Source organism: Salvelinus alpinus, chromosome 5, assembly GCF_045679555.1.
Source record: "Salvelinus alpinus chromosome 5, SLU_Salpinus.1, whole genome shotgun sequence".
Classification (NCBI taxonomy): domain Eukaryota; kingdom Metazoa; phylum Chordata; class Actinopteri; order Salmoniformes; family Salmonidae; genus Salvelinus; species Salvelinus alpinus.
The window spans coordinates 19,819,928-19,842,033 of record NC_092090.1 but is presented as its reverse complement, the minus strand read 5'-3'; the positions used below and the strand labels follow the sequence as shown (position 1 = coordinate 19,842,033).

The 22,106-nt window shown below is 43.2% G+C and overlaps 1 protein-coding gene across 2 annotated transcripts in view; it reads left to right on the top strand.

Annotated features, from left to right (window-relative positions):
- The window catches only part of il16 (interleukin 16), a 62,842-nt gene that overhangs the window by 25,821 nt on the left and 14,915 nt on the right, over positions 1 to 22,106 (top strand). Inside the window, exons 6-18 of one of the 2 annotated variants that reach the window (XM_071400852.1) lie at positions 2,495 to 2,641; positions 3,118 to 3,223; positions 4,080 to 4,228; positions 4,885 to 4,995; positions 5,343 to 5,457; positions 11,310 to 11,383; positions 12,816 to 13,083; positions 13,313 to 13,430; positions 14,235 to 14,367; positions 16,552 to 16,639; positions 19,234 to 19,517; positions 19,766 to 19,912; positions 20,066 to 20,224. In XM_071400852.1, the coding sequence (XP_071256953.1) occupies positions 2,495 to 2,641; positions 3,118 to 3,223; positions 4,080 to 4,228; positions 4,885 to 4,995; positions 5,343 to 5,457; positions 11,310 to 11,383; positions 12,816 to 13,083; positions 13,313 to 13,430; positions 14,235 to 14,367; positions 16,552 to 16,639; positions 19,234 to 19,517; positions 19,766 to 19,912; positions 20,066 to 20,224 (1,899 nt within the window). The remainder of the gene's footprint in view (positions 1 to 2,494; positions 2,642 to 3,117; positions 3,224 to 4,079; positions 4,229 to 4,884; positions 4,996 to 5,342; positions 5,458 to 11,309; positions 11,384 to 12,815; positions 13,084 to 13,312; positions 13,431 to 14,234; positions 14,368 to 16,551; positions 16,640 to 19,233; positions 19,518 to 19,765; positions 19,913 to 20,065; positions 20,225 to 22,106) is intronic. The other variant, XM_071400853.1, reaches the window with a different exon arrangement.

Genomic DNA, 22,106 nt, shown 5'->3' with positions numbered 1-22,106 from the left:
CTGGCTGAACCGTGTAGAAAAGAGTCTCAAAACAGAACTTGAATAGGAAGAGATGACTTACTTTGCAGTCGGCCATTTGGTGAAAAGGGAGAGAGAGAGAGATTATATTTCCCAGTAGGGTCATATCTCATGAATGGATATAGAGTGTTGTTGAAGCAGCTTTCACACTATGTGGAAGGCCCTCCCACATCTTCCTCCCTCATCCAATGTGTAATCATTTTTCACAGGTTGGACTGAGGACATGTTGAAGCTCTCTCATGCTAGGTCACACTATATCTGACCCAGCCAAGCCAAGTCTGTTTGAGATGATACAGAAGTCTATACTGCAGAGACTCTCACACACCCGCATGCACATTCACAGAGGGAGAGAGACAAAGGATGTGACAGAGAGAGAGAGAGACAGAGAGACAGAGAGAGACTGGCACACACACAGATAGCGAGAGAGAGAGAGAAAATGAGAGAGAGAAAAACAGAACTAGACAATCATTTGTGCCAGGTGTGATATCCCTCCTAAATAGCTCGGGCTAATGTTCCTATCGACCCAGTAAGGCCAGCGTGTACATGACACTGCAACACAATTTCCCCATGGGGACAATAAAGTCAGTAAAGTAAAGAGAGAGAAAGAGAAAGAGAAAGCGAGAGAGAGAGAGAGAGAGAGAGAGAGAGAGAGAGAGAGAGAGAGAGAGAGAGAGAGAGAGAGAGAGAGAGAGAGAGAGAGAGAGAGAGAGAGAGAGAGAGAGAGAGAGAGAGAGAGAGAGAGAGAGAGAGAGAGAGAGAGAGAGAGAGAGATTTTAACTTATTAAACCCAGAGGAAAAACAAAAAATACTCATGGGCGAAGGAGCAATGGCTCCTCTTGCAGCCAAATATGTATTTGCCTGCCATAGCCTGAGGGACACTGAATAATAACATCTGCATAGTAAGCAGTAACTTACTTATTATGACTGTTATTGTTATTACTGTTATTGTTATTACTATTATTATTGTTGTTTATCATTCCAAATAGTAGTGGTATGGGTGGTAATGGTAATGATAGCAGTTTAATGATGGTGGTGGTGGTAGTGGTGGTAATGATGATAGTAGTTGTAGTACCGATGTAATGGTGAAGATGACCGTTATTTAGTTATAAGTTAGTTATAGTTTAATTATTATTATTTTTTATTACAATGTATATTGTATACATTGTTGCTTTGGCAATATTGACACAATGTTTTTCATGCCAATAAAGCAGCTTGAATTTGAATTTGAGCAAGTGAGAAAGAGAGAGAGAAAAAGAGAGAAAGAGAGAGTGCAAGTGAGAAAGAGAGAGTGCAAGTGAGAAAGAGAGAGAGCAAGTGAGAAAGAGAGAGTGCAAGTGAGAAAGAGAGAGTGCAAGTGAGAAAGAGAGAGTGCAAGTGAGAAAGAGAGAGTGCAAGTGAGAAAGAGAGAGAAAGAGAGAGAGCGATACAGACAGAGAAGAAGAGAAGGAAGGGACAGACAGCAGGACAGACAGCAGGACAGACAGCAGGACAGACAGCAGGATAGAATGTCTAAAACATGTGACATCTTTGGACTCAGCTGATTGTGTTTTGAACACTGTTTCAGTCTCTCCTTCAAACGTTTCCTATAATACTCAGTTCTGCCTCTCGCAGAGAAAGAGCAGCGGTGAAAAAAGTACCCAATTTTCATTCTTGAGTAAAAGTAAACATACCTTAATAGAAAATGTCGCAAGTAAGTAAAAGTAATCTAGTAAATATACTTAAGTATCAAAAGTAAAAATAAATATATTAATCATTTTAAACAAACCAGATAGCTAGGGACACACTCCAACACTCAGACATCATTTACAAATGAAGCATGTATGTTTAGTGAGTCTGCCAGATCAGAGGCAGTAGGGATGACCAGGTATATTCTCCTGATAAGAGTGTGAATTAGACCATTTTCCTGTCCTGCTAAGCATTCAAAATGTAACAAGTACTTTTTGGTGTCAGGGAAAATGTATGGCGTAAAAAGTACATTATTTTCTTTAGGAATGTACTGAAGTAAAAGTATTAGTTGTCAAAAATGTGAATAGTAAAGTACAGATACCCAAAAAACAACTTAAGTAGTACTTTCAAGTATTTTTACCTAAGTACTTTACACCACTGAGAAATAGTATGTGTTGTTATGGAGAACAAATTGAAAACAGGAAATTCAATAATCAAATCAGACTTCTCTAACTGGAGTGAGAAGGTGTTTAAATATATTAACTAATATATTCCATATATTAACTAAAAGGGCAATCAATGGCCATATGCAGTTTTAGATATTTTAGTAGCTTATTACTTCATTTTAATTCCACCAATTTCTTCCAAACATTTACATACTATATTCACACATTTTATTTGGAATAATTCTGTGTCTTACCCAATCAGTATAAGTCAAAATAATTCTCTCCAATCATAGAAAGACTGACACTTGTACAACATGTAATTTCATAACGATTCAACTTTGAGTCCTTTATGTGTGTTTTTGTAGGAAGGCTCAACATGTGAGCAGCAGCCCCAGTCCCCTGGAGGTCTAACCCTGGCCCCCCTGCACTCGGCCCCTCTGTGCCTGGCAGACCCCCTGCTAGTGACCAACTACACAGAGACAGAACACACTGGGAACAACAACCACCTCAAGGTATCAATTAGGACTCTTCTACGTCCTCTTGATAAACATTCACAGCCTGTTTGGTGTATCTTCATTATCTTTCTGGCTTTAACTTTGAAAATCGTTGTTTGAACGTCCATTTCCCTCCAAGAGTGGATGAATACCTTGGTTGAGTTTAGTAGGTCACATCATTGTAAAACGTTTTGAAACGGTGAATAAAAAGTCCAGGTAGTCAATCCTTATTCTGGGTACCAGTCTGTTAAGCTAACATTCTACTCCTAACATTCTACTCCTAACATTCTACTCCTAACATTCTACTCCTAACATTCTACTCCTAACATTCTACTCCTAACATTCTACTCCGCCAGGGTAGCACAGGACATGGAGTACAAGGAGTGGAATGTAAGTGAAACAGACTGGCAACCAGCCTAGTCTGCCCCTGTTTCAGTGTGTTTTCCTCCGTTTGGTGCCTAATGAACATCACCCTGGTGTGTTGTGTGTTGTAGCTGGCAATCCCAGAGGTGAATGAGGACAGAGGTTGGGACACAGAGAGGAGAGGACATGGTCTTCAGGGACAGACGGTCTGCAAGAGGACCCGCTCCAACTCTACCAGTAACACACATGCACACATGCATGCACACACACACACACACACACACACACACACACACACACACACACACACACACACACACACACACACACACACACACACACACACACACACACACACACACACACACACACACACACACACACACACACACACACACACACACACACACACACACACACACACACACACACACACACACACACACACACACCGATATGAGGCCTGTAAGGCAGTTGTCATGAGTTTCCTGTGGTACATCATTAGATACTATGAAGTGATTTCCTTCCTTTCCTACAAGAACATGAGGACACCATCATCTCTAACTGGATGTTGAGTTTGTCACATCCTGCACAGATGTTTTCTAAACTCTGGAAATGACTAAATGTAATGATGCTTTAAATTGACCTGTGTATGTTTTGTTTTTACAAATTGCATTCCTTGCTGTGTGAGCAGCTAGCCTTTCTCTGTTTTGACCTGCTTTTGTGATGAGTAACCAAGCCTCTTGTTAGCTCCCAGAGAAACTGTCGTAGGCTTTAGCTCAATGGGCTAATGTGGTATTGAGGGAAGCAGATAACCTAGGTTCCATACAGTTGCTCACAGTTGGTGTCTGGGGTTTATGCTTGGTCTCTGGATAGTATTGAATCACATGACATTGTATTGAATCACATGGCATTGTATTGAATCACATGACATTGTATTGAATCACATGACATTGTATTGAATCACATGACATTGTATTGAATCACATGGCATTGTATTGAATCACATGACATTGTATTGAATCACATGACATTGTATTGAATCACATGACATTGTATTGAATCACATGACATTGTATTGAATTGTGCTCAGGTGTCCATCCATACTGGATTGGAGACCTGGACGCCATTATCCTGAAGACGCCTGAGCTTTGCGGGAGCAACACCCACGGAAGTGTCGGTTTCTTTGGCAGCAGGAAGTCCCAGTCCCAACAGCTGGAGTTTCCTCACAACCCCAACCAGGTGTGTGTGTGCGTCCATCTGCCTACCTGCCTTGAGAGTTTCTGTACCTGCAAATGCTCTGATTACAACGAATCCAGATTGGCACAGACTTATTACATTCCTGAGATTTCTACGGTAGCTGCTGCTCCCATTGCCTTGTTAGTTCAATTTGACTTCTCATGCAGAGAGCAGGTTTTTCAAAAAACAATAAACGTTTCTATTCAATGAAGTTGTTGGAAATCAACTACTAAACTATTTCCTCTTTTTCATTATGATCATGACATAATTCAGTTACTGGCTCATACAGTGAGAGATCGTCAGACTGAGACGGACAGAGGAGAAAAATATGTATTTCTGTTCAGAACGTCAGAACAATACGAAAAGAAGAGAGATTAAAAACAGGTGTAGAAATCACTTCCAAAAAGCATCTGGATCTAGTCAACTCAATCTGTCAGCCTTCTTCCTGTGTGTGTGTGTGTGTGTGTGTGTGTGTGTGTGTGTGTGTGTGTGTGTGTGTGTGTGTGTGTGTGTGTGTGTGTGTGTGTGTGTGTGTGTGTGTGTGTGTGTGTGTGTGTGTGTGTGTGCGTGAGGCCTCTCGTCACGTGTGTGTGGAACCTGACTGAGGGTGTTGTCTCCCGTCTGTCCCCCTCCTCCCCCCCCTCCTCCCCCCTCCACAGCCCGTTCCCCGTCCCTCTCGCTCTCTTAGTTCCGCCCATCTGGTCCACTCCTGCAGTAACGTCCAAGCCTTCATCATCTGTAACATCGTGCTGATGAAGGGCCATGGCAAGGTAATTATGCAGCACGTTTGAAAATCTGCTCCAGGAGCTTGAACGCAGCCCGTGGCCCTGGGGCTAAGTCATAATAAAGCATCATTGTTTGCTTCTACTATGGAGTACTATGGAGTAGCATCCAATCTTTAAACATACTGGTGATGAGTTAGGCCCTGGGTTTCCCTGACCATATAACTTAACGGGAAAACTCCTAGTTACATTTAAGCCCACCCCCTCAGTGCTTTTGGCCGGGTTCATATTTTTCGTTACCATAAATTAAACTACAAATGACCTCTTTAAAGGGGGGGAATACTCCTCCTTAAAGGTGCAATCTGTAGTTTCAAGTGTTGTATTGTCCCATGCAGGGTCTGGGGTTCAGCATTGTGGGGGGCAGGGACAGCATGTACGGACCCATGGGTATCTACGTCAAGACCATCTTCGCTGGAGGGGCCGCGGCTGCAGATGGCAGACTACAGGAGGGTAAGAGGAGAAAGAGAGACTCATTGCTTTTGTTAAAATGTTACTACAACAACAGAGTTGATCTCAGTCCAACATTAACATACACAAAAGCCTACACACACCCTGTAGCCCTCCTGGACTGCTGGACCAGTGTTGGTGACCACTGTCTTAGATCTATACAGTATGGCATATGGCACAGAATGATCATTTTGCTTATTATATTATCATATTATTATATGTATGGTGAACAGCATGTTGGCTGACTGTGGTCCATCTCTCATCTTTGGCTCTCACACTCTCTCTTTCTCTCTCTCTCTGTCACTCTCCCTCTCTCGCACTCTCTCTCTCTCTCTCTCTGTCACTGTCCCTCTCTCGCACTCTCTCTCTCTCTCTGTCTCAGTTCAATTTCAATTCAAAGGGCTTTACTGGCATGGGAAACATATGTTTACATTGCCAAAGCAGGTAAAATAGATAATACATGAAAGTGAAATAAACAATGACAAAAATGAACAGTAAACATTCCACTCACAAAAGGAATAGAGACATTTCATATGTCATATGTAATGTCAAATGCCTTATGTAATGTTGTAATGATGTGCAAATAGTCAAAGTACAAAAGTTCTTCATTGGTTGCCCTTTTCTTGTGGCAACAGGTCACATGGTATTTCACCCAACAGATATGGGAGTTTATCAAAATTGGATTTGTTTTCGAATTCTTTGTGGGTCTGTAATCTGAGGGAAATATGCATCTCTAATATGATCATACATTTGGCAGGAGGTTAGGAAGTGCAGCTCAGTTTCCACCTCATTTTGTGGGCAGTGTGCACATGGCCTGTCTTCTGTTGAGAGCCAGGTCTGCCTATTGCAGGTTCTCTCAATAGCAATGCAATGCTCGCTGAATCTGTGCATAGTCAAAGCTTTCCTTAAGCTTGGGTCAGTCACAGTGGTCAGGTATTCTGCTGCTGTGTACTCTCTGTTTAGGGCCAAATAGCATTCTAGTTTGCTCAGTTTTTTTTGTTAATTCTTTCCTATGTGTCAAGTAATTATCTTGTTGTTTTCTCATGATTTGGTTGTGTCTAATTATGTTGCTATCCTGGGGCTCTGTGGGGTCTGTTTGTGAACAGAGCCCCAGGACCAGCTTGCTTAGGGGACTCTTCTCCAGGTTAATCTCTCTGTAAGTGATGGCTATGTTATGGAATGTTTGGGAATCGCTTCCTTTTCGGTGTTTGTAGAATTTAATGGCTCTTTTCTAGATTTGGATAATTAGCGGGTATCGGCCTAATTGTGCTCTGCATGCATTATTTGGTGTTTTACATTGTACGCAGAGGATATTTTTGCAGAATTTTGCATGCAGTCTCAATTTGGTGTTTGTCCCATTTTGTGAATTATTGGCTTGTGAGCGGACCCCAGACCTCAAAACCATAAAGGGCAATGGGTTCTATAACTGATTCAAATATTTTTAGCCAGATCCTAATTGGTATGTCGAATTTTCTGTTCCTTTTGATGGCGTCTCTCAGAACGTTACCTGTGGCGCTGATGTTTAGGCAGAGGGGTATGTATCGTTTTTTGTGTGCTCTAGGGCAACGGTGTCTAGATGGAATTTGTATTTATGGTCCTGGCAACTGGACCTTTTTTGGAACACCATTATTTTTGTCTTACTGAGATTTACTGTCAGGGCCCAGGTCTGGCAGAATCTGTGCAGAAGATCTAGGTGCTGCTGTAGGTCCTCCTCGGTTGGGGACAGAAGCACCAGATTATCAGCAAACAGTAAAAACTTGGCTTCAGATTCTAGAAGGTTGAGGCTGGGTGTTGCAAACTGTTCTAGTGCCCTCGCCAATTCGTTGATATATATGTTGAATAGGGTGGGGCTCAAGCTGCATCCCTGTCTCACCCCACGGCCCTGTGGGAAGAAATGTGTGTTTTTTGCCAATTTTAACCGCACACTTGTTTGTGTACATAGATTTTAAATGTTGTATGTTTTTCCCCTAACACCACATCCATTAATTTGTATAGCAGACCCTCACGCCAAATTGAGTCAAAAGCTTTTATGAAATCAACAAAGCATGAGAAGACTTTACCTTTGTTTTGGTTTGTTTGTTTGTCAATTAGGGTGTACAGGGTGAATACAGTGCATTCGGAAAGTATTCAGACCCCTTGACTTTTTCCACATTTTGGTATTTTACAGCCTTATTCTAAATTGTCTTTTCCCTCATCAGTCTACACACAATACCCCATAATGACAAAGACAAAACCTATTTGTTGACATTTTTGCAAATGTATTACAAATAAAAAACGGAAATACCTTATTTACATAAGTATTCAGGCCCTTTGCTATGACACTCGAAATTGAGCTCAGTTGCATCCTGTTTCCATTGATCATCCTTGATATGTTTCTACAACTTCATTAGAGTCTACCTGTTGTAAATTCAATTGACTGGACATTATTTGGAAAGGCACAGACCTGTCTATATAAGGTCCCACAGTTGACAGTGCATGTCAGAGCAAAAACCAAGCCATTAGGTCGAAGGAATTGTCCGTAGAGCTCTGAGACAGGATTGTGTCGAGGCACAGATCTGGGGAAGGGTACCAAAACATTTCTGCAGAATTGAAGGTCCCCAAGAACACAGTCGCCTCCATCATTCTTAAATGGAAGAAGTTTGGAACCACCAAGACCCTTCATAGAGCTGGCCTTCTCGGCAAACTGAGCAATCGGGGGAGAAGGGCCTTGGTCAGGGAGGTGACTAAGATCCCGATGGTCACGCTAACAGAGCTCCAGAGTTTCTCTGTGGAGATGGAATAACCTTCCAGATGGACAACTATCTCTGCAGTACTCCCTCAATCAGGACTTTATGGTAGAGTGGCCAGATGGAAGCCACTCCTCAGTAAAAGGCACATGACCGCCCACTTGGAGTTTGCCAAAAGGCACCTAAAGGACTCTCAGACCATGAGAAACACGATTCTCTGGTCTGACAAAACCAAGATTGAACTCTTTGGGTTGAATGCCAAGGGTCACGTCTGGAGGAAACCTGGCACCATCTCTACGGTGAAGCATGGTGGTAGCATCATGCTGGTGGGATGTTTTTCAGCGGCAGGGATGGGGAGACTAGTCAGGATCGAGAGAAAGCTGAACAGAGCAAAGTACAGAGAGATCCTTGATGAAAACCTGCTCCAGAGTGCTCAGGACCTCAGACTGGGGCGAAGGTTCACCTTCCAACAGGACAACAACCCTAAGCACACAGCCAAGACAACACAGGAGTGGCTTCGGGACAAGTCTCTGAATGTCTTTGAGTGGCCCTGCTTGAGCCCGGCGTTGAACCCAATCGAACATCTCTGGAGAGACCTGAAAATAGCTGTGCAGCGACGCTCCTCAACCAGACCTGACAGAGCTTGAGTAGATCTGTAGAGAAGAATGGGAGAAACTCCCCAAATCAGGTGTGCCAAGCTTGTAGCGACATACCCAAGAAGATATTTCAGTTTTTAAATATTAATGCATTTGCAAACATTTCTATGTGGGAAAAGTCAAAGGGTCTGAATACTTTCCGAATTTGCTGTACGTGGTCTGTCGTATGTTAATTTGGTAAAAAGCCAATTTGACATTTACTCAGTACATTGTTTTCACTGAAGAAATGTACGAGTCTGCTGTGAATGATATTGCAGAGGATTTCCCCAAGGTTGCTGTTGACGAATATCCCACTGTAGTTATTGGGGTCCAATTTGTCTCCACTTTTGTGGATTGGGGTGATCAGTCCTTGGTTCCAAATATTGTGGAAGATGCCAGAGCTGAGGATGATGTTAAAGAGTTTAAATTAAGCCAATTGTAATTTGTGGTCTGTATATTTGATAATTTCACTTAGGATACCATCAACACCACAGGCCTTTTTGGGTGGGAGGGTTCATATTTTGTCCTGTAGTTAATTCAGTGTAATTGGAGATCCAGTGTGTTCTGGTAGTCTTTAATAGTTATCCAGTGTGTTCTGGTAGTCTTTAATAGTTATCCAGTGGGTTCTGGTAGTCTTTAATAGTTATCCAGTGGGTTCTGGTGGTCTTTAATAGTTATCCAGTGTGTTCTGGTAGTCTTTAATAGTTATCCAGTGGGTTCTGGTAGTCTTTAATAGTTATCCAGTGTGTTCTGGTAGTCTTTAATAGTTACCCAGTGGGTTCTGGTAGTCTTTAATAGTTATCCAGTGGGTTCTGGTGGTCTTTAATAGTTATCCAGTGTGTTCTGGTAGTCTTTAATAGTTATCCAGTGGGTTCTGGTAGTCTTTAATAGTTATCCAGTGGGTTCTGGTAGTCTTTAATAGTTATCCAGTGGGTTCTGGTGGTCTTTAATAGTTATCCAGTGGGTTCTGGTAGTCTTTAATAGTTATCCAGTGGTTTCTGGTAGTCTTTAATAGTAGATTTTTAGATTTGTATTTGATCATGTATACATTTTGCTGTTTGTTCTTTCTTATTGAGACAAACAGATTGGAGAAGTGGTTTATCCATACATGTTGTGGATAGTTAACTCTTCGTGTTGTTGTTTGTTTAGTGTGTTCCAATTTCCCCAGAAGTGGTTAGAGTTTATGGATTCTTCAATTACATTGAGCTGATTTCTGACGTGTTGTACCTTCTTTTTCCATAGTGTATTTCTGTTTTGTTTTAGTGATTCACCATAGTTGTCACGATCGTCTTCGGGTGAAAGAGAGGACCAAGGCGCAGCATGATATAAATACATTATGTATTTATTTCAGGAAGACGAAGAACACTTAAACAAACTAAACTAAACAACAAACCAACGACCGTGAAGCTATACAAAACAAATAAATGCAGACACTGGCAACTTACACATAGACAATTACCCACAACCTACCTAATGACTATGGCTGCCTAAATATGGCTCCCAATCAGAGACAACGATAGACAGCTGTCTCTAATTGAGAACCAATCTAGGCAACCATAGACTTACATAAACACCTACACTGAACACAACCCCATGAACTCTACAAAAAAAAACTAGACAATACAAACACCATAGACGAGACAAAAACACACAAACATCCCCCATGTCACACCCTGACCTAACTAAAATAATAAAGAAAACAAAGATAACTAAGGCCAGGGCGTGACAATAGTGAAGGCGTAGATTCAGCGTCTCTACGTTGTTGGGTGGGTAGTTTTCTCAATTTCTTTCTTAGGTTTTTGCATTCTTCATCAAACCATTTGTCATTGTTGTTAATTTTCTTAGGTTGTCTGCTTGACCTTTATAGATTTGATAGGGAAGGTCAAATATACTGTTTAGGTTTTCTACTGTTACACCTTCACTATTACAGTGAAACGTTTTGTCCAGGAAGTTGTCTAAAAGGGATTTAATTTGTTGTTGCCTAATTGTTTTTTGGTAGGTATTCTACTCTACTTTCGTTCCATCTATAGCATTTCTTAATATTACTTAGTTCCTTTGGCTTTTATGTCTCATGATTGAGTATTACTCTGTTCAAGTAGACTGTTATTTTGCTGTGATCTGATAGGGGTGTCAGTGGGCTGACTGTGAACGCTCTGAGAGACTTTGGTTTAATGTCAGTGATAAAGTAATCTAAAGTAATCTCTCTCTCTCTCTCTCTCTCTCTCTCTCTCTCTCTCTCTCTCTCTCTCTCTCTGTCTCTCTCTCTCTCTGTCTATCTCTCTCTCTCTCTCTCTTCTCTCTCTCTCTCTCTCTCTCTCTCTCTCTCTCTCTCGCTCTCTCTCTCTCTCTCTCTCTCTCTCTCTCTCTCTCTCTCTCTCTCTCTCTCTCTCTCTCTCTCTCTCTCTCTCTCTCTCTCTCTCTCTCTCTCTCTCTCTCTCTCTCTCTCTCTCTCTCTCTCTCTCTCTCTCTCTCTCTCTCTCTCTCTCTCTCTCAGGGGATGAGATCCTGGAGTTGAATGGAGAGTCTCTACATGGACTAACTCATGAGGATGCACTACAGAGATTCAAAGTAAGACTGCAGCACCACAACAAAACATCATTTTACAACATTATTACAGCCATATTACAACATTATTACAGTCATAATACAACATTACAGCCATATTTCAACATTATTACAGCCATAATACAACATTATTACAGTCATAATACATTATTACAGCCATATTTCAACATTATTACAGCCATAATACAACATTATTACAGCCATAATTCAACATTATTACAGCCATAATACAACATTATTGCAGCCATAATACAACATTATTACAGCCATAATACAACATTATTACAGCCATATTTCAACATTATTACAGCCATATTTCAACATTATTACAGCCATAATACAACATTATAACAGACATAATTCAACATTATTACAGCCATAATACAACATTATTGCAGCCATAATACAACATTATTACAGCCATATTTCAACATTATTACAGCCATAATACAACATTATTACAGCCATATTACAACATGATGGAGTTAAAAGGATCCCTTTTGATTAGTGAAGACATTTCAGAACAGGGGTCGACAACCCTGTTCCTGGAGTGCCGCAGGTACTGCAGGATTTTGTACCAACTAGGCACCACACCTGACTGACTAAATTCAGAATGATCCTCTCTCTCCCTCTCCATCCCGCTCTACTTCTCCCTCTCTCCCTCTCCTTCCCGCTCTACTTCTCCCTCTCTCCTTCTCCCTCGCCTTCTCCTCCCTCTCTCCCTCTCCATCCCGCTCTACTTCTCCCTCTCTCCCTCTCCCTCGCATTCTCCCCCCTCTCTCCCTCTCCTTCCCGCTCTATTTCTCCCTTTCCCTCGCCTTCTCCTTCTCCCTCTCTCCCTCTCCATCCCGCTCTACTTCTCCCTCTCTCCTTCTCCCTCTCTCCCTCTCCTTCCCGCTCTACTTCTCCCTCTCTCCTTCTCCCTCGCCTTCTCCTCCCTCTCTCCCTCTCCTTCCCACTCTACTTCTCTCTCTCTCCTTCTCCCTCACCTTCTCCTTCTCCCTCTCTCCCTCTCCTTCCCGCTCTACTTCTCCCTTTCCCTCGCCTTCTCCTTCTCCCTCTCTCCCTCTCCATCCCGCTCTACTTCTCCCTCTCCTTCTCCCTCTCTCCCTCTCCTTCCCGCTCTACTTCTCCCTCTCTCCTTCTCCCTCTCTCCATCTCCTTCCCGCTCTACTTCTCCCTCTCTCCTTCTCCCTCGCCTTCTCCTTCTCCCTCTCTCCCTCTCCATCCCGCTCTACTTCTCCCTCTCTCCTTCTCCCTCTCTCCCTCTCCTTCCCGCTCTACTTCTCCCTCTCTCCTTCTCCCTCTTGCCTTCTCCCTCTCTCCTTCTCCCTCTCTCCCTCTCCTTCCCGTTCTACTTCTCCCTTTCCCTCGCCTTCGCCTTCTCCCTCTCTCCCTCTCCTTCCCACTCTACTGCTCCCTTTCCCCTCCACAGCAGATAAAGAAGGGTCTGTTGACTCTGGTGGTGAGGACCAGCCTGCGTGTCGGCGCCCTCTGTGGCCAGGCAGCGGTAGCACAGCTGTGTCGGTCTCGCTCTCTCAGCTCCAGTACTGGCATGGCCAGGGTCAGCACTGATATGGGGGACTACAATTACCTCAGTGGTGTCACCACAGCCAACACATACACCAACACCAACACCGTACCTCAGCCACCTTTGGCCAAACCCCGAGATCGTGTCATGATGGAGATCACCTTGCACAAAGGTCAGGGGTCAAAGATAAGAAGTTCTAAGTTGCATTATGACTTGGAGCTAGAGCATCTAACATAAACAATGTCCTATCTGTCTGTTTGTGTGTGTGTGTGTGTGTGTGTGTGTGTGTGTGTGTGTGTGTGTGTGTGTGTGTGTGTGTGTGTGTGTGTGTGTGTGTGTGTGTGTGTGTGTGTGTGTGTGTGTGTGTCTGTGTGCATGCGTGCCTGCGTGTGTTTGTGTAGAGGCTGGTGTGGGGCTGGGCATTGGGCTGTGTTGCGTGCCGTCTGGAGATGGTTGCCGTGGCGTCTATATCCACACCCTGTCCCCTGGGTCGGTGGCACACATGGACAGTAGACTCAGGTAAGGATTAAAGAAACATTCTGTAAATGCTGAATACACATAGCCTGGGTATCTGTTTGTTAACATTCCACACCTTGTCATGAAAAGGAGTCTCTTACCTCAGTACACTTCCCACTTCGTTACTCCCTAGCTGTGGTCCCATTCTGTACCTTTCCACCAAGTGTGCACTTGTACCCTCACTATCATGGATTTCGAAAGGAATCGAAGTAGTGGAAACTCCGTCAAGCCATGCTTGCACTAATCCAATGCATTTCAATGCATGAGAGAAGGAGTGAACGAGGAGACTCTGGAGAGGACATTACATAACCGCTCTTCATTAGTCCTTTAGTAGACTCACTCATCCAGAGCAGTTTATTGTTGACACATGGTCTGTGCATATGCTCAACTTGAATCAGTTACTGTACTTTAATCTCCACACTCACTCTCCATCTCCCCTTCCCCTCTCTCTTCCCTCGCTACTCTCTCGTCACCTCCCCCCTCTCTCTCCCCCTCTAATCTCTTTCCCCCTCCCCTCTCTTTCCCCCTCCCCTCTCTCTCCCCCTCACCCCTCTCTCTCCTCCCCTCTCTCGCCCCTCTCTCTCTCCTCTCTTTCCCCCTCCCCTCTCTCTCTCCCTATCCACTCTCTCACACCCTCTCTCTCCCCCCTCTCTAATCCCTCAACACTCCCTCTCCCCCTCACCTCTCTCTCCACCTCCACACTCTCTCCCCCCTCCCCTCTCTCTAACCCCCTTCCCCTTCCCCTTCCCCTCCCCTTCCCTCCCCCCTCTCTCCCCCTCCCCTCTCTCCCCCTCTTTCCTCTCCTAGATGTGGAGATGAGATTATGGAGATCAACAACACAGTGGTGTACAACATGGTACTGAACGATGTGTACACGGTTCTGAGTCAGTGCTCCCCCGGGCCAGTCCAGATCATCATCAGTCGACACCCCGACCCCAAAGTACGTACCCCGTTTAACCTTATATACACACCCTGTCTGGCCTTATATACACACCCTGTCTGGCCTTATATACACACCCTGTCTGACCTTATATACACACCCTGTCTGGCCTTCTATACACACCCTGTCTGGCCTTATATACACACCCTGTCTGGCCTTATTATACACACCCTGTCTGACCTTATATACACACCCTGTCTGGCCTTCTATACACACCCTGTCTGGCCTTATATACACACCCTGCCTGACCTTCTATACACACCCTGTCTGGCCTTATATACACACCCTGTCTGGCCTTATATACACACCCTGTCTGGCCTTCTATACACACCCTGTCTGGCCTTATATACACACCCTGTCTGACCTTCTATACACACCCTGTCTGGCCTTATATACACACCCTGTCTGACCTTCTATACACACCCTGTCTGACCTTATATACACACCCTGTCTGACCTTATATACACACCCTGTCTGGCCTTCTATACACACCCTGTCTGGCCTTATATACACACCCTGTCTGACCTTATATATACACCCTGTCTGGCCTTCTATACACACCCTGTCTGGCCTTATATACACACCCTGTCTGACCTTATATACACACCCTGTCTGACCTTATATACACACCCTGTCTGACCTTCTATACACACCCTGTCTGACCTTATATACACACCCTGTCTGGCCTTATATACACACCCTGTCTGACCTTCTATACACACCCTGTCTGACCTTATATACACACCCTGTCTGGCCTTATATACACACCCTGTCTGACCTTATATACACACCCTGTCTAACCTTCTATACACACCCTGTCTAACCTTATATACACTCCCTGTCTGACCTTATATACACACCCTGTCTGACCTTATATACACACCCTGTCTGACCTTATATACACACCCTGTCTGACCTTCTATACACACCCTGTCTGACCTTATATACACACCCTGTCTGGCCTTATATACACACCCTGTCTAACCTTATATACACACCCTGTCTGACCTTATATACACACCCTGTCTGACCTTATATACACACCCTGTCTGACCTTATATACACACCCTGTCTGGCCTTATATACACACCCTGTCTAACCTTATATACACACCCTGTCTGACCTTCTATACACACCCTGTCTGACCTTATATACACACCCTGTCTGGCCTTATATACACACCCTGTATGGCCTTATATACACCCTGTCTGGCCTTATATAAACACCCTGTCTGACCTTATATACACACCCTGTCTGGCCTTATATACACACCCTGTCTGGCCTTATATAAACACCCTGTCTGACCTTATATACACACCCTGTCTGGCCTTATATAAACACCCTGTCTGACCTTATATACACACCCTGTCTGACCTTATATACACACCCTGTCTGACCTTATATACACACCCTGTCTGACCTTATATACACACCCTGTCTGGCCTTATATACACACCCTGTCTGGCCTTATATAAACACCCTGTCTGACCTTATATACACACCCTGTCTAACCTTATACACACACCTTGTCTGACCTTATATACACACCCTGTCTAACCTTATATACACACCCTGTCTGACCTTATATACACACCCTGTCTGACCTTATATACACACCCTGTCTAACCTTATACACACACCTTGTCTGAGCTTATATACACACCCTGTCTAACCTTATATACACACCCTGTCTGACCTTATATACACACCCTGTCTGACCTTATATACACACCCTGTCTAACCTTATACACACACCTTGTCTGACCTTAATTATTGGTCTCCCAAGTGGCACAGTGGTATAACACACTGCATCTCAGTGCTGGAGGCGACACTACCGATCCTGGTTCAATCCCGGTCTGTATCACAGCTGGCCATGATCGGGAGTCTCATAACGCGGTGCACAATTGGCCCAGTGTCGTCCGGGTTGGGGGAGGGTTTGGCTCGGGTAGGCTGTCAATGTAAATAAGAATTTGTTCTTAACTGACTTGCCTAGTTAAATAAAGGTTCAATTAAAATATGTAAAATATACTGTACACACACTGTCTGGCCTTATATAAACTAGTTTACTGTGGTACAGATGCACATGTGTGTAGTGTTGGGGAGGGAGTGTGTTGATTTTTGTGGTGAGTGTTTGTGTGTGGGGTGTGTGTGTGTTAAATGCAATGTGTCTGTGTGTATCTTTAGGTGTCAGAGCAGCAGCTGAACGATGCCATAGCCCAGGCTGTAGAGACCAGCCAACTAAAGCAGGACGCCACTCAGTGGAGTATAGAAGGTAACAACCTTTATCAACTCAGTGGAGTATAGACAGTAACAACCTTTATCAACTCAGTGGAGTATAGACAGTAACAACCTTTATTAACTCAGTGGAGTATAGACAGTAACAACCTTTATCAACTCAGTGGAGTATAGACAGTAACAACCTTTATTAACTCAGTGGAGTATAGACAGTAACAACCTTTATCAACTCAGTGGAGTATAGACAGTAACAACCTTTATCAACTCAGTGGAGTATAGACAGTAACAACCTTTATCATCTCAGTGGAGTATAGACAGTAACAACCTTTATCAACTCAGTGGAGTATAGACAGTAACAACCTTTATCAACTCAGTGGAGTATAGACAGTAACAACCTTTATCAACTCAGTGGAGTATAGACAGTAACAACCTTTATCAACTCAGTGGAGTATAGACAGTAACAACCTTTATCATCTCAGTGGAGTATAGACAGTAACAACCTTTATTAACTCAGTGGAGTATAGACAGTAACAACCTTTATCAACTCAGTGGAGTATAGACAGTAACAACCTTTATCATCTCAGTGGAGTATAGACAGTAACAACCTTTATTAACTCAGTGGAGTATAGACAGTAACAACCTTTATCAACTCAGTGGAGTATAGACAGTAACAACCTTTATTAACTCAGTGGAGTATAGACAGTAACAACCTTTATTAACTCAGTGGAGTATAGACAGTAACAACCTTTATTAACTCAGTGGAGTATAGACAGTAACAACCTTTATCATCTCAGTGGAGTATAGACAGTAACAACCTTTATTAACTCAGTGGACTATAGACAGTAACAACCTTTATCAACTCAGTGGAGTATAGACAGTAACAACCTTTATCATCTCAGTGGAGTATAGACAGTAACAACCTTTATTAACTCATTGGAGTATAGACAGTAACAACCTTTATTAACTCATTGGAGTATAGACAGTAACAACCTTTATTAACTCAGTGGACTATAGACAGTAACAACCTTTATCAACTCAGTGGAGTATAGACAGTAACAACCTTTATTAACTCAGTGGACTATAGACAGTAACAACCTTTATCATCTCAGTGGAGTATAGACAGTAACGACCTTTATTAACTCAGTGGAGTATAGACAGTAACAACCTTTATTAACTCAGTGGAGTATAGACAGTAACAACCTTTATCAACTCAGTGGAGTATAGACAGTAACAACCTTTATTAACTCAGTGGAGTATAGACAGTAACAACCTTTATCAACTCAGTGGAGTATAGACAGTAACAACCTTTATCATCTCAGTGGAGTATAGACAGTAACAACCTTTATTAACTCAGTGGAGTATAGACAGTAACAACCTTTATCAACTCAGTGGAGAATAGACAGTAACAACCTTTATCAACTCAGTGGAGTATAGACAGTAACAACCTTTATTAACTCAGTGGAGTATAGACAATAACAACCTTTATCATCTCAGTGGAGTATAGACAGGAACAACTTTTATTAACTCAGTGGAGTATAGACAGTAACAACCTTTATTAACTCAGTGGAGTATAGACAGTAACAACCTTTATTAACTCAGTGGAGTATAGACAGTAACAACCTTTATCAACTCAGTGGAGTATAGACAGTAACAACCTTTATTAACTCAGTGGAGTATAGACAGTAACAACCTTTATTAACTCAGTGGAGTATAGACAGTAACAACCTTTATTAACTCAGTGGAGTATAGACAGTAACAACCTTTATTAACTCAGTGGAGTATAGACAGTAACAACCTTTATCAATTCAGTGGAGTATAGACAGTAACGACCTTTATCAACTCAGTGGACTATAGACAGTAACAACCTTTCTTAACTCAGTGGAGTATAGACAGTAACGACCTTTATCAACTCTCAGCTAGTTCAGCTTCGCCAGACGATAATGCACACACATTACCTTCTGTAATATTACTGCATTGTGTTTCATCAGGATAAATTAATGTCTCCCACGTCCCATCTCTTTCGCTCACCTACCTACCTACCTACCTACCTACCTACCTACCTACCTACCTACCTACCTACCTACCTACCTACCTACCTACCTACCTACCTATCTACTTAACTACCTACCTACCTACCTACCTACCTACCTACCTACCTACCTACCTACCTACCTACCTACCTACCTACCTACCTACCTACCTACCTACCTACCTACCTACCTACCTACCTACCTACCTACCTACCTACCTACCTACATATCTACTTAACTACCTACCTACATATCTACTTAACTACCTACCTACCTACCTACCTACCTACCTACCTACCTACCTACCTACCTACCTACCTACCTACCTACCTACCTACCTACCTACCTACCTACCTACCTACCTACCTACCTACCTACCTACCTACCTACCTACCTACCTACCTACCTATCTACCTACCTACCTACCTACCTACCTACCTACCTACCTACCTACCTACCTACCTACCTACCTACCTACCTACCTACCTACCTACCTACCTACCTACCTACCTACCTACCTACCTACCTACCTACCTACATATCTACTTAACTACCTATCTACCTTTCTATCTGGTCTCTCTCTGTGACCTCTTAACCCCAGGCCTGCGTAGATCTGACCCCTGCTCCCACTCCAGAGGGAAGTGTGAGCGCTGTGTGGCGAGGAACTTCAGCCAACTGACTGCCCGGCGAGCCCAGAAGAACATGACCCGCTCCTGTAGTGACAGCAACACATACAACCAGAACCACCATCATAATCATCAGCACAACCGCTGCCCCGGACCAGGAACCGACCTGGTTAATGGTCAAACCCTGACTATACCCAACCACAACCACAACACGCACCATAATCTGATGGAAAGGGTCCACAGCCTCGACATCCCCATGGTAACTCAACACAACCAAGCATCCCAGAATAATCTGTCATGGTTCTAGAGGTTCATACCTCTTTGTCTCGTGGTTGTAGGGGTTCTAGGGGTCATGGTTCTAGAGATTCTAATCCGTCTTTATCTCATTGGTGTAGGAGTTCTAGGGGTCATGGTTCGAGGGTTCTAATACCTCTTTGTCTCATGTTTCTGAGAGTTCAAGGGGTCATGGTTCTAGGGTCCTTATCCGTCTTGATCTCATGGTTCTAGGGGTCCACGCCTGAGCCCTGGTGTGATAACAGACTGTCTGCATTGGTCTACCCTGTCCCTGATGACGACTACAACGTCCCCTACAACTCCCCAGCAGCCAACCTCTCCAGCCAGCGCACGTTAGACCTGGCCACAAGGGGAAATAAGGTAGCTTAACTCCAGACGTTTCCATACAAGCTTTTGGAAGGCCACACTTTAGGCACCAAATGGAAGAATAATGCACTGAAACAGGCTGGGACTACCTGGACTTGTCCAATAAGAAACGTTTATATAACACATATTTTCCTAATCTGACCCTAGAACAGGCCCAAAGCCCTGGCACCTCCAAGGAGGTACTGCCGACACCAGGACGTCACTAGTGAGGAGGGGGCCCCTGGGGGCCTGCCAGACTCCAATGTTTCCAGTAGAGGCTCCCCTGTTAGAGAGGACGGATGGAGTCCCACACATACCAACTGTCAGGTAGGGAGAGAACATTATTTACACCTATTTACAATGATAGTCTGGTTTCTCCCATTTGGTGCCTAATGAACACAACCCACTAATGCAGAAAAGGACAGCATCTGACATAATCTCACTGTTTTTGTATTTTTTTGTTCCCACGTAATATGCTAAAAGATGCTGAATTTACTAAGTATACACTTATCTAACCAGTCATCTTGACTTAAACATCTATTACTGTGGATGGATGGATGAATAGGTATATTGTAAGCAGGTTTGAACTTTAAAAAAATAATGAAATTGAATCGACGGATCAAAGTAATGTAAATATCGATGCATCTCAACAGGACTTTAGCAGCATGATATGACTGGCTGTCATTCATACTGCCGTACATCTGAGGAAGAGCTAGACTGCATGCTTCTATTGCCCATAAATGGTAGCTACTGTAAGGAAGAAGGGGGCGTGCTCAAAATCTCTGTAAAACAGAGTTGCGTAGTCTCCATGCATCAGGCATCAGCTGTGGTTGAGACACGTCATTCTGTTTTGCATTGGTTATTCCGCTTGCATATTCTCTGAAACCACAATTGTCTGTGAAGCTGATCTGCAGAGCTGGGTCGACTTCAGTTAAGGCGTGCAACGGAAACGTCTTAATACGAAAATGAACGTTTCTTATTGGACAAGTCCAGGTAGTCCCTCCCTGTTTCTTCCATTTGGTGCCTAATGAACACAACAGGACAATGTGATGGACATTTCTATGTTTGTGCTTTTCTATAAACCAATTTCTATGTTCTCTGTTTGTGCTTTTCTATAAACCAATTTCTGTGTTCAATCAAGTGACTGATTGAACGAATCCTCACTATCAGTATCTGCAGTTTGGCAGTACGCCCAGACCCTTGTTTAGAGAAATTATATCTCAGTTTCAAGGTCTCAGCTTAGAGAAGAAGCCTCGTGAGGTACTGGTCTGTCACATGCATGACCCAGTATTGGTCGTCACATGAATGAAACAAACATTAATTCTGAATGATGAATAAGCTAAATCATGCAAATATAACTTGTCAGTATATAAGGGAGCTAATGGGACTGCCCTGTTAGAGCTCACTTCAGATTGCTATTATATGTATCTAAGTCTGACTGGGACCTCTCCAACCTGCTGACAATAAAGAGTGATTCGTGTCCCTGTGTAAGAATTTCCACAATTACAACATTAGACATTAGTGCAGAGAAGGATAACATTAGACATAATCTCACTGTTTTTCTTTTTCTCTGTCTGTAAGCAATATGCTAAAACATGCTGAATTTACTAAATACAGTATACTAATATAATTTGCCTCTAACTAATGTGTATTGTCCCATGTGTTGTTTCTGCATCCACATCTACATGCTTCCAGCTTGTTAGCAGTGTGTACAAGGCTTTGAGAAAGATCATACGGTTACTGTGTAGAAATGTATGTGGAACCGTTTCATACTCTTGAATGTGCGTTGGTGAATGTTTTGCATGGAGATGACTTTGGACTGAGAATGGTGCTTTTTCAAATAGAAAATATGAACATACCAGTCATACCTTTACATTTTTGTTTACAGAATGTCATACATCCATGCCTTTGAGCGGGCATGGATGGACAAATATGACACCTCTTCCCTATGTATCCTGTCCCTGAAACATTAAACCTTAAACCCGTCTCACAATGCAAGCTTTTATAGTAAGGATGGCTTCTCTCCATTCTGGAAGTATTTGCTTATGTGTTTGTGACTCACCTGTAATTCTGAAAGATGCTTGTGTTATACCCACATCAGGCATGAAGCTATTGGATATCATAGAATGGCCTTGCCTTGGCACTGTGTGTGATTCAATTATGTTCTGCATCTGGTCGTTGTGAGTGTGATGGATGGATGCATGTCCAT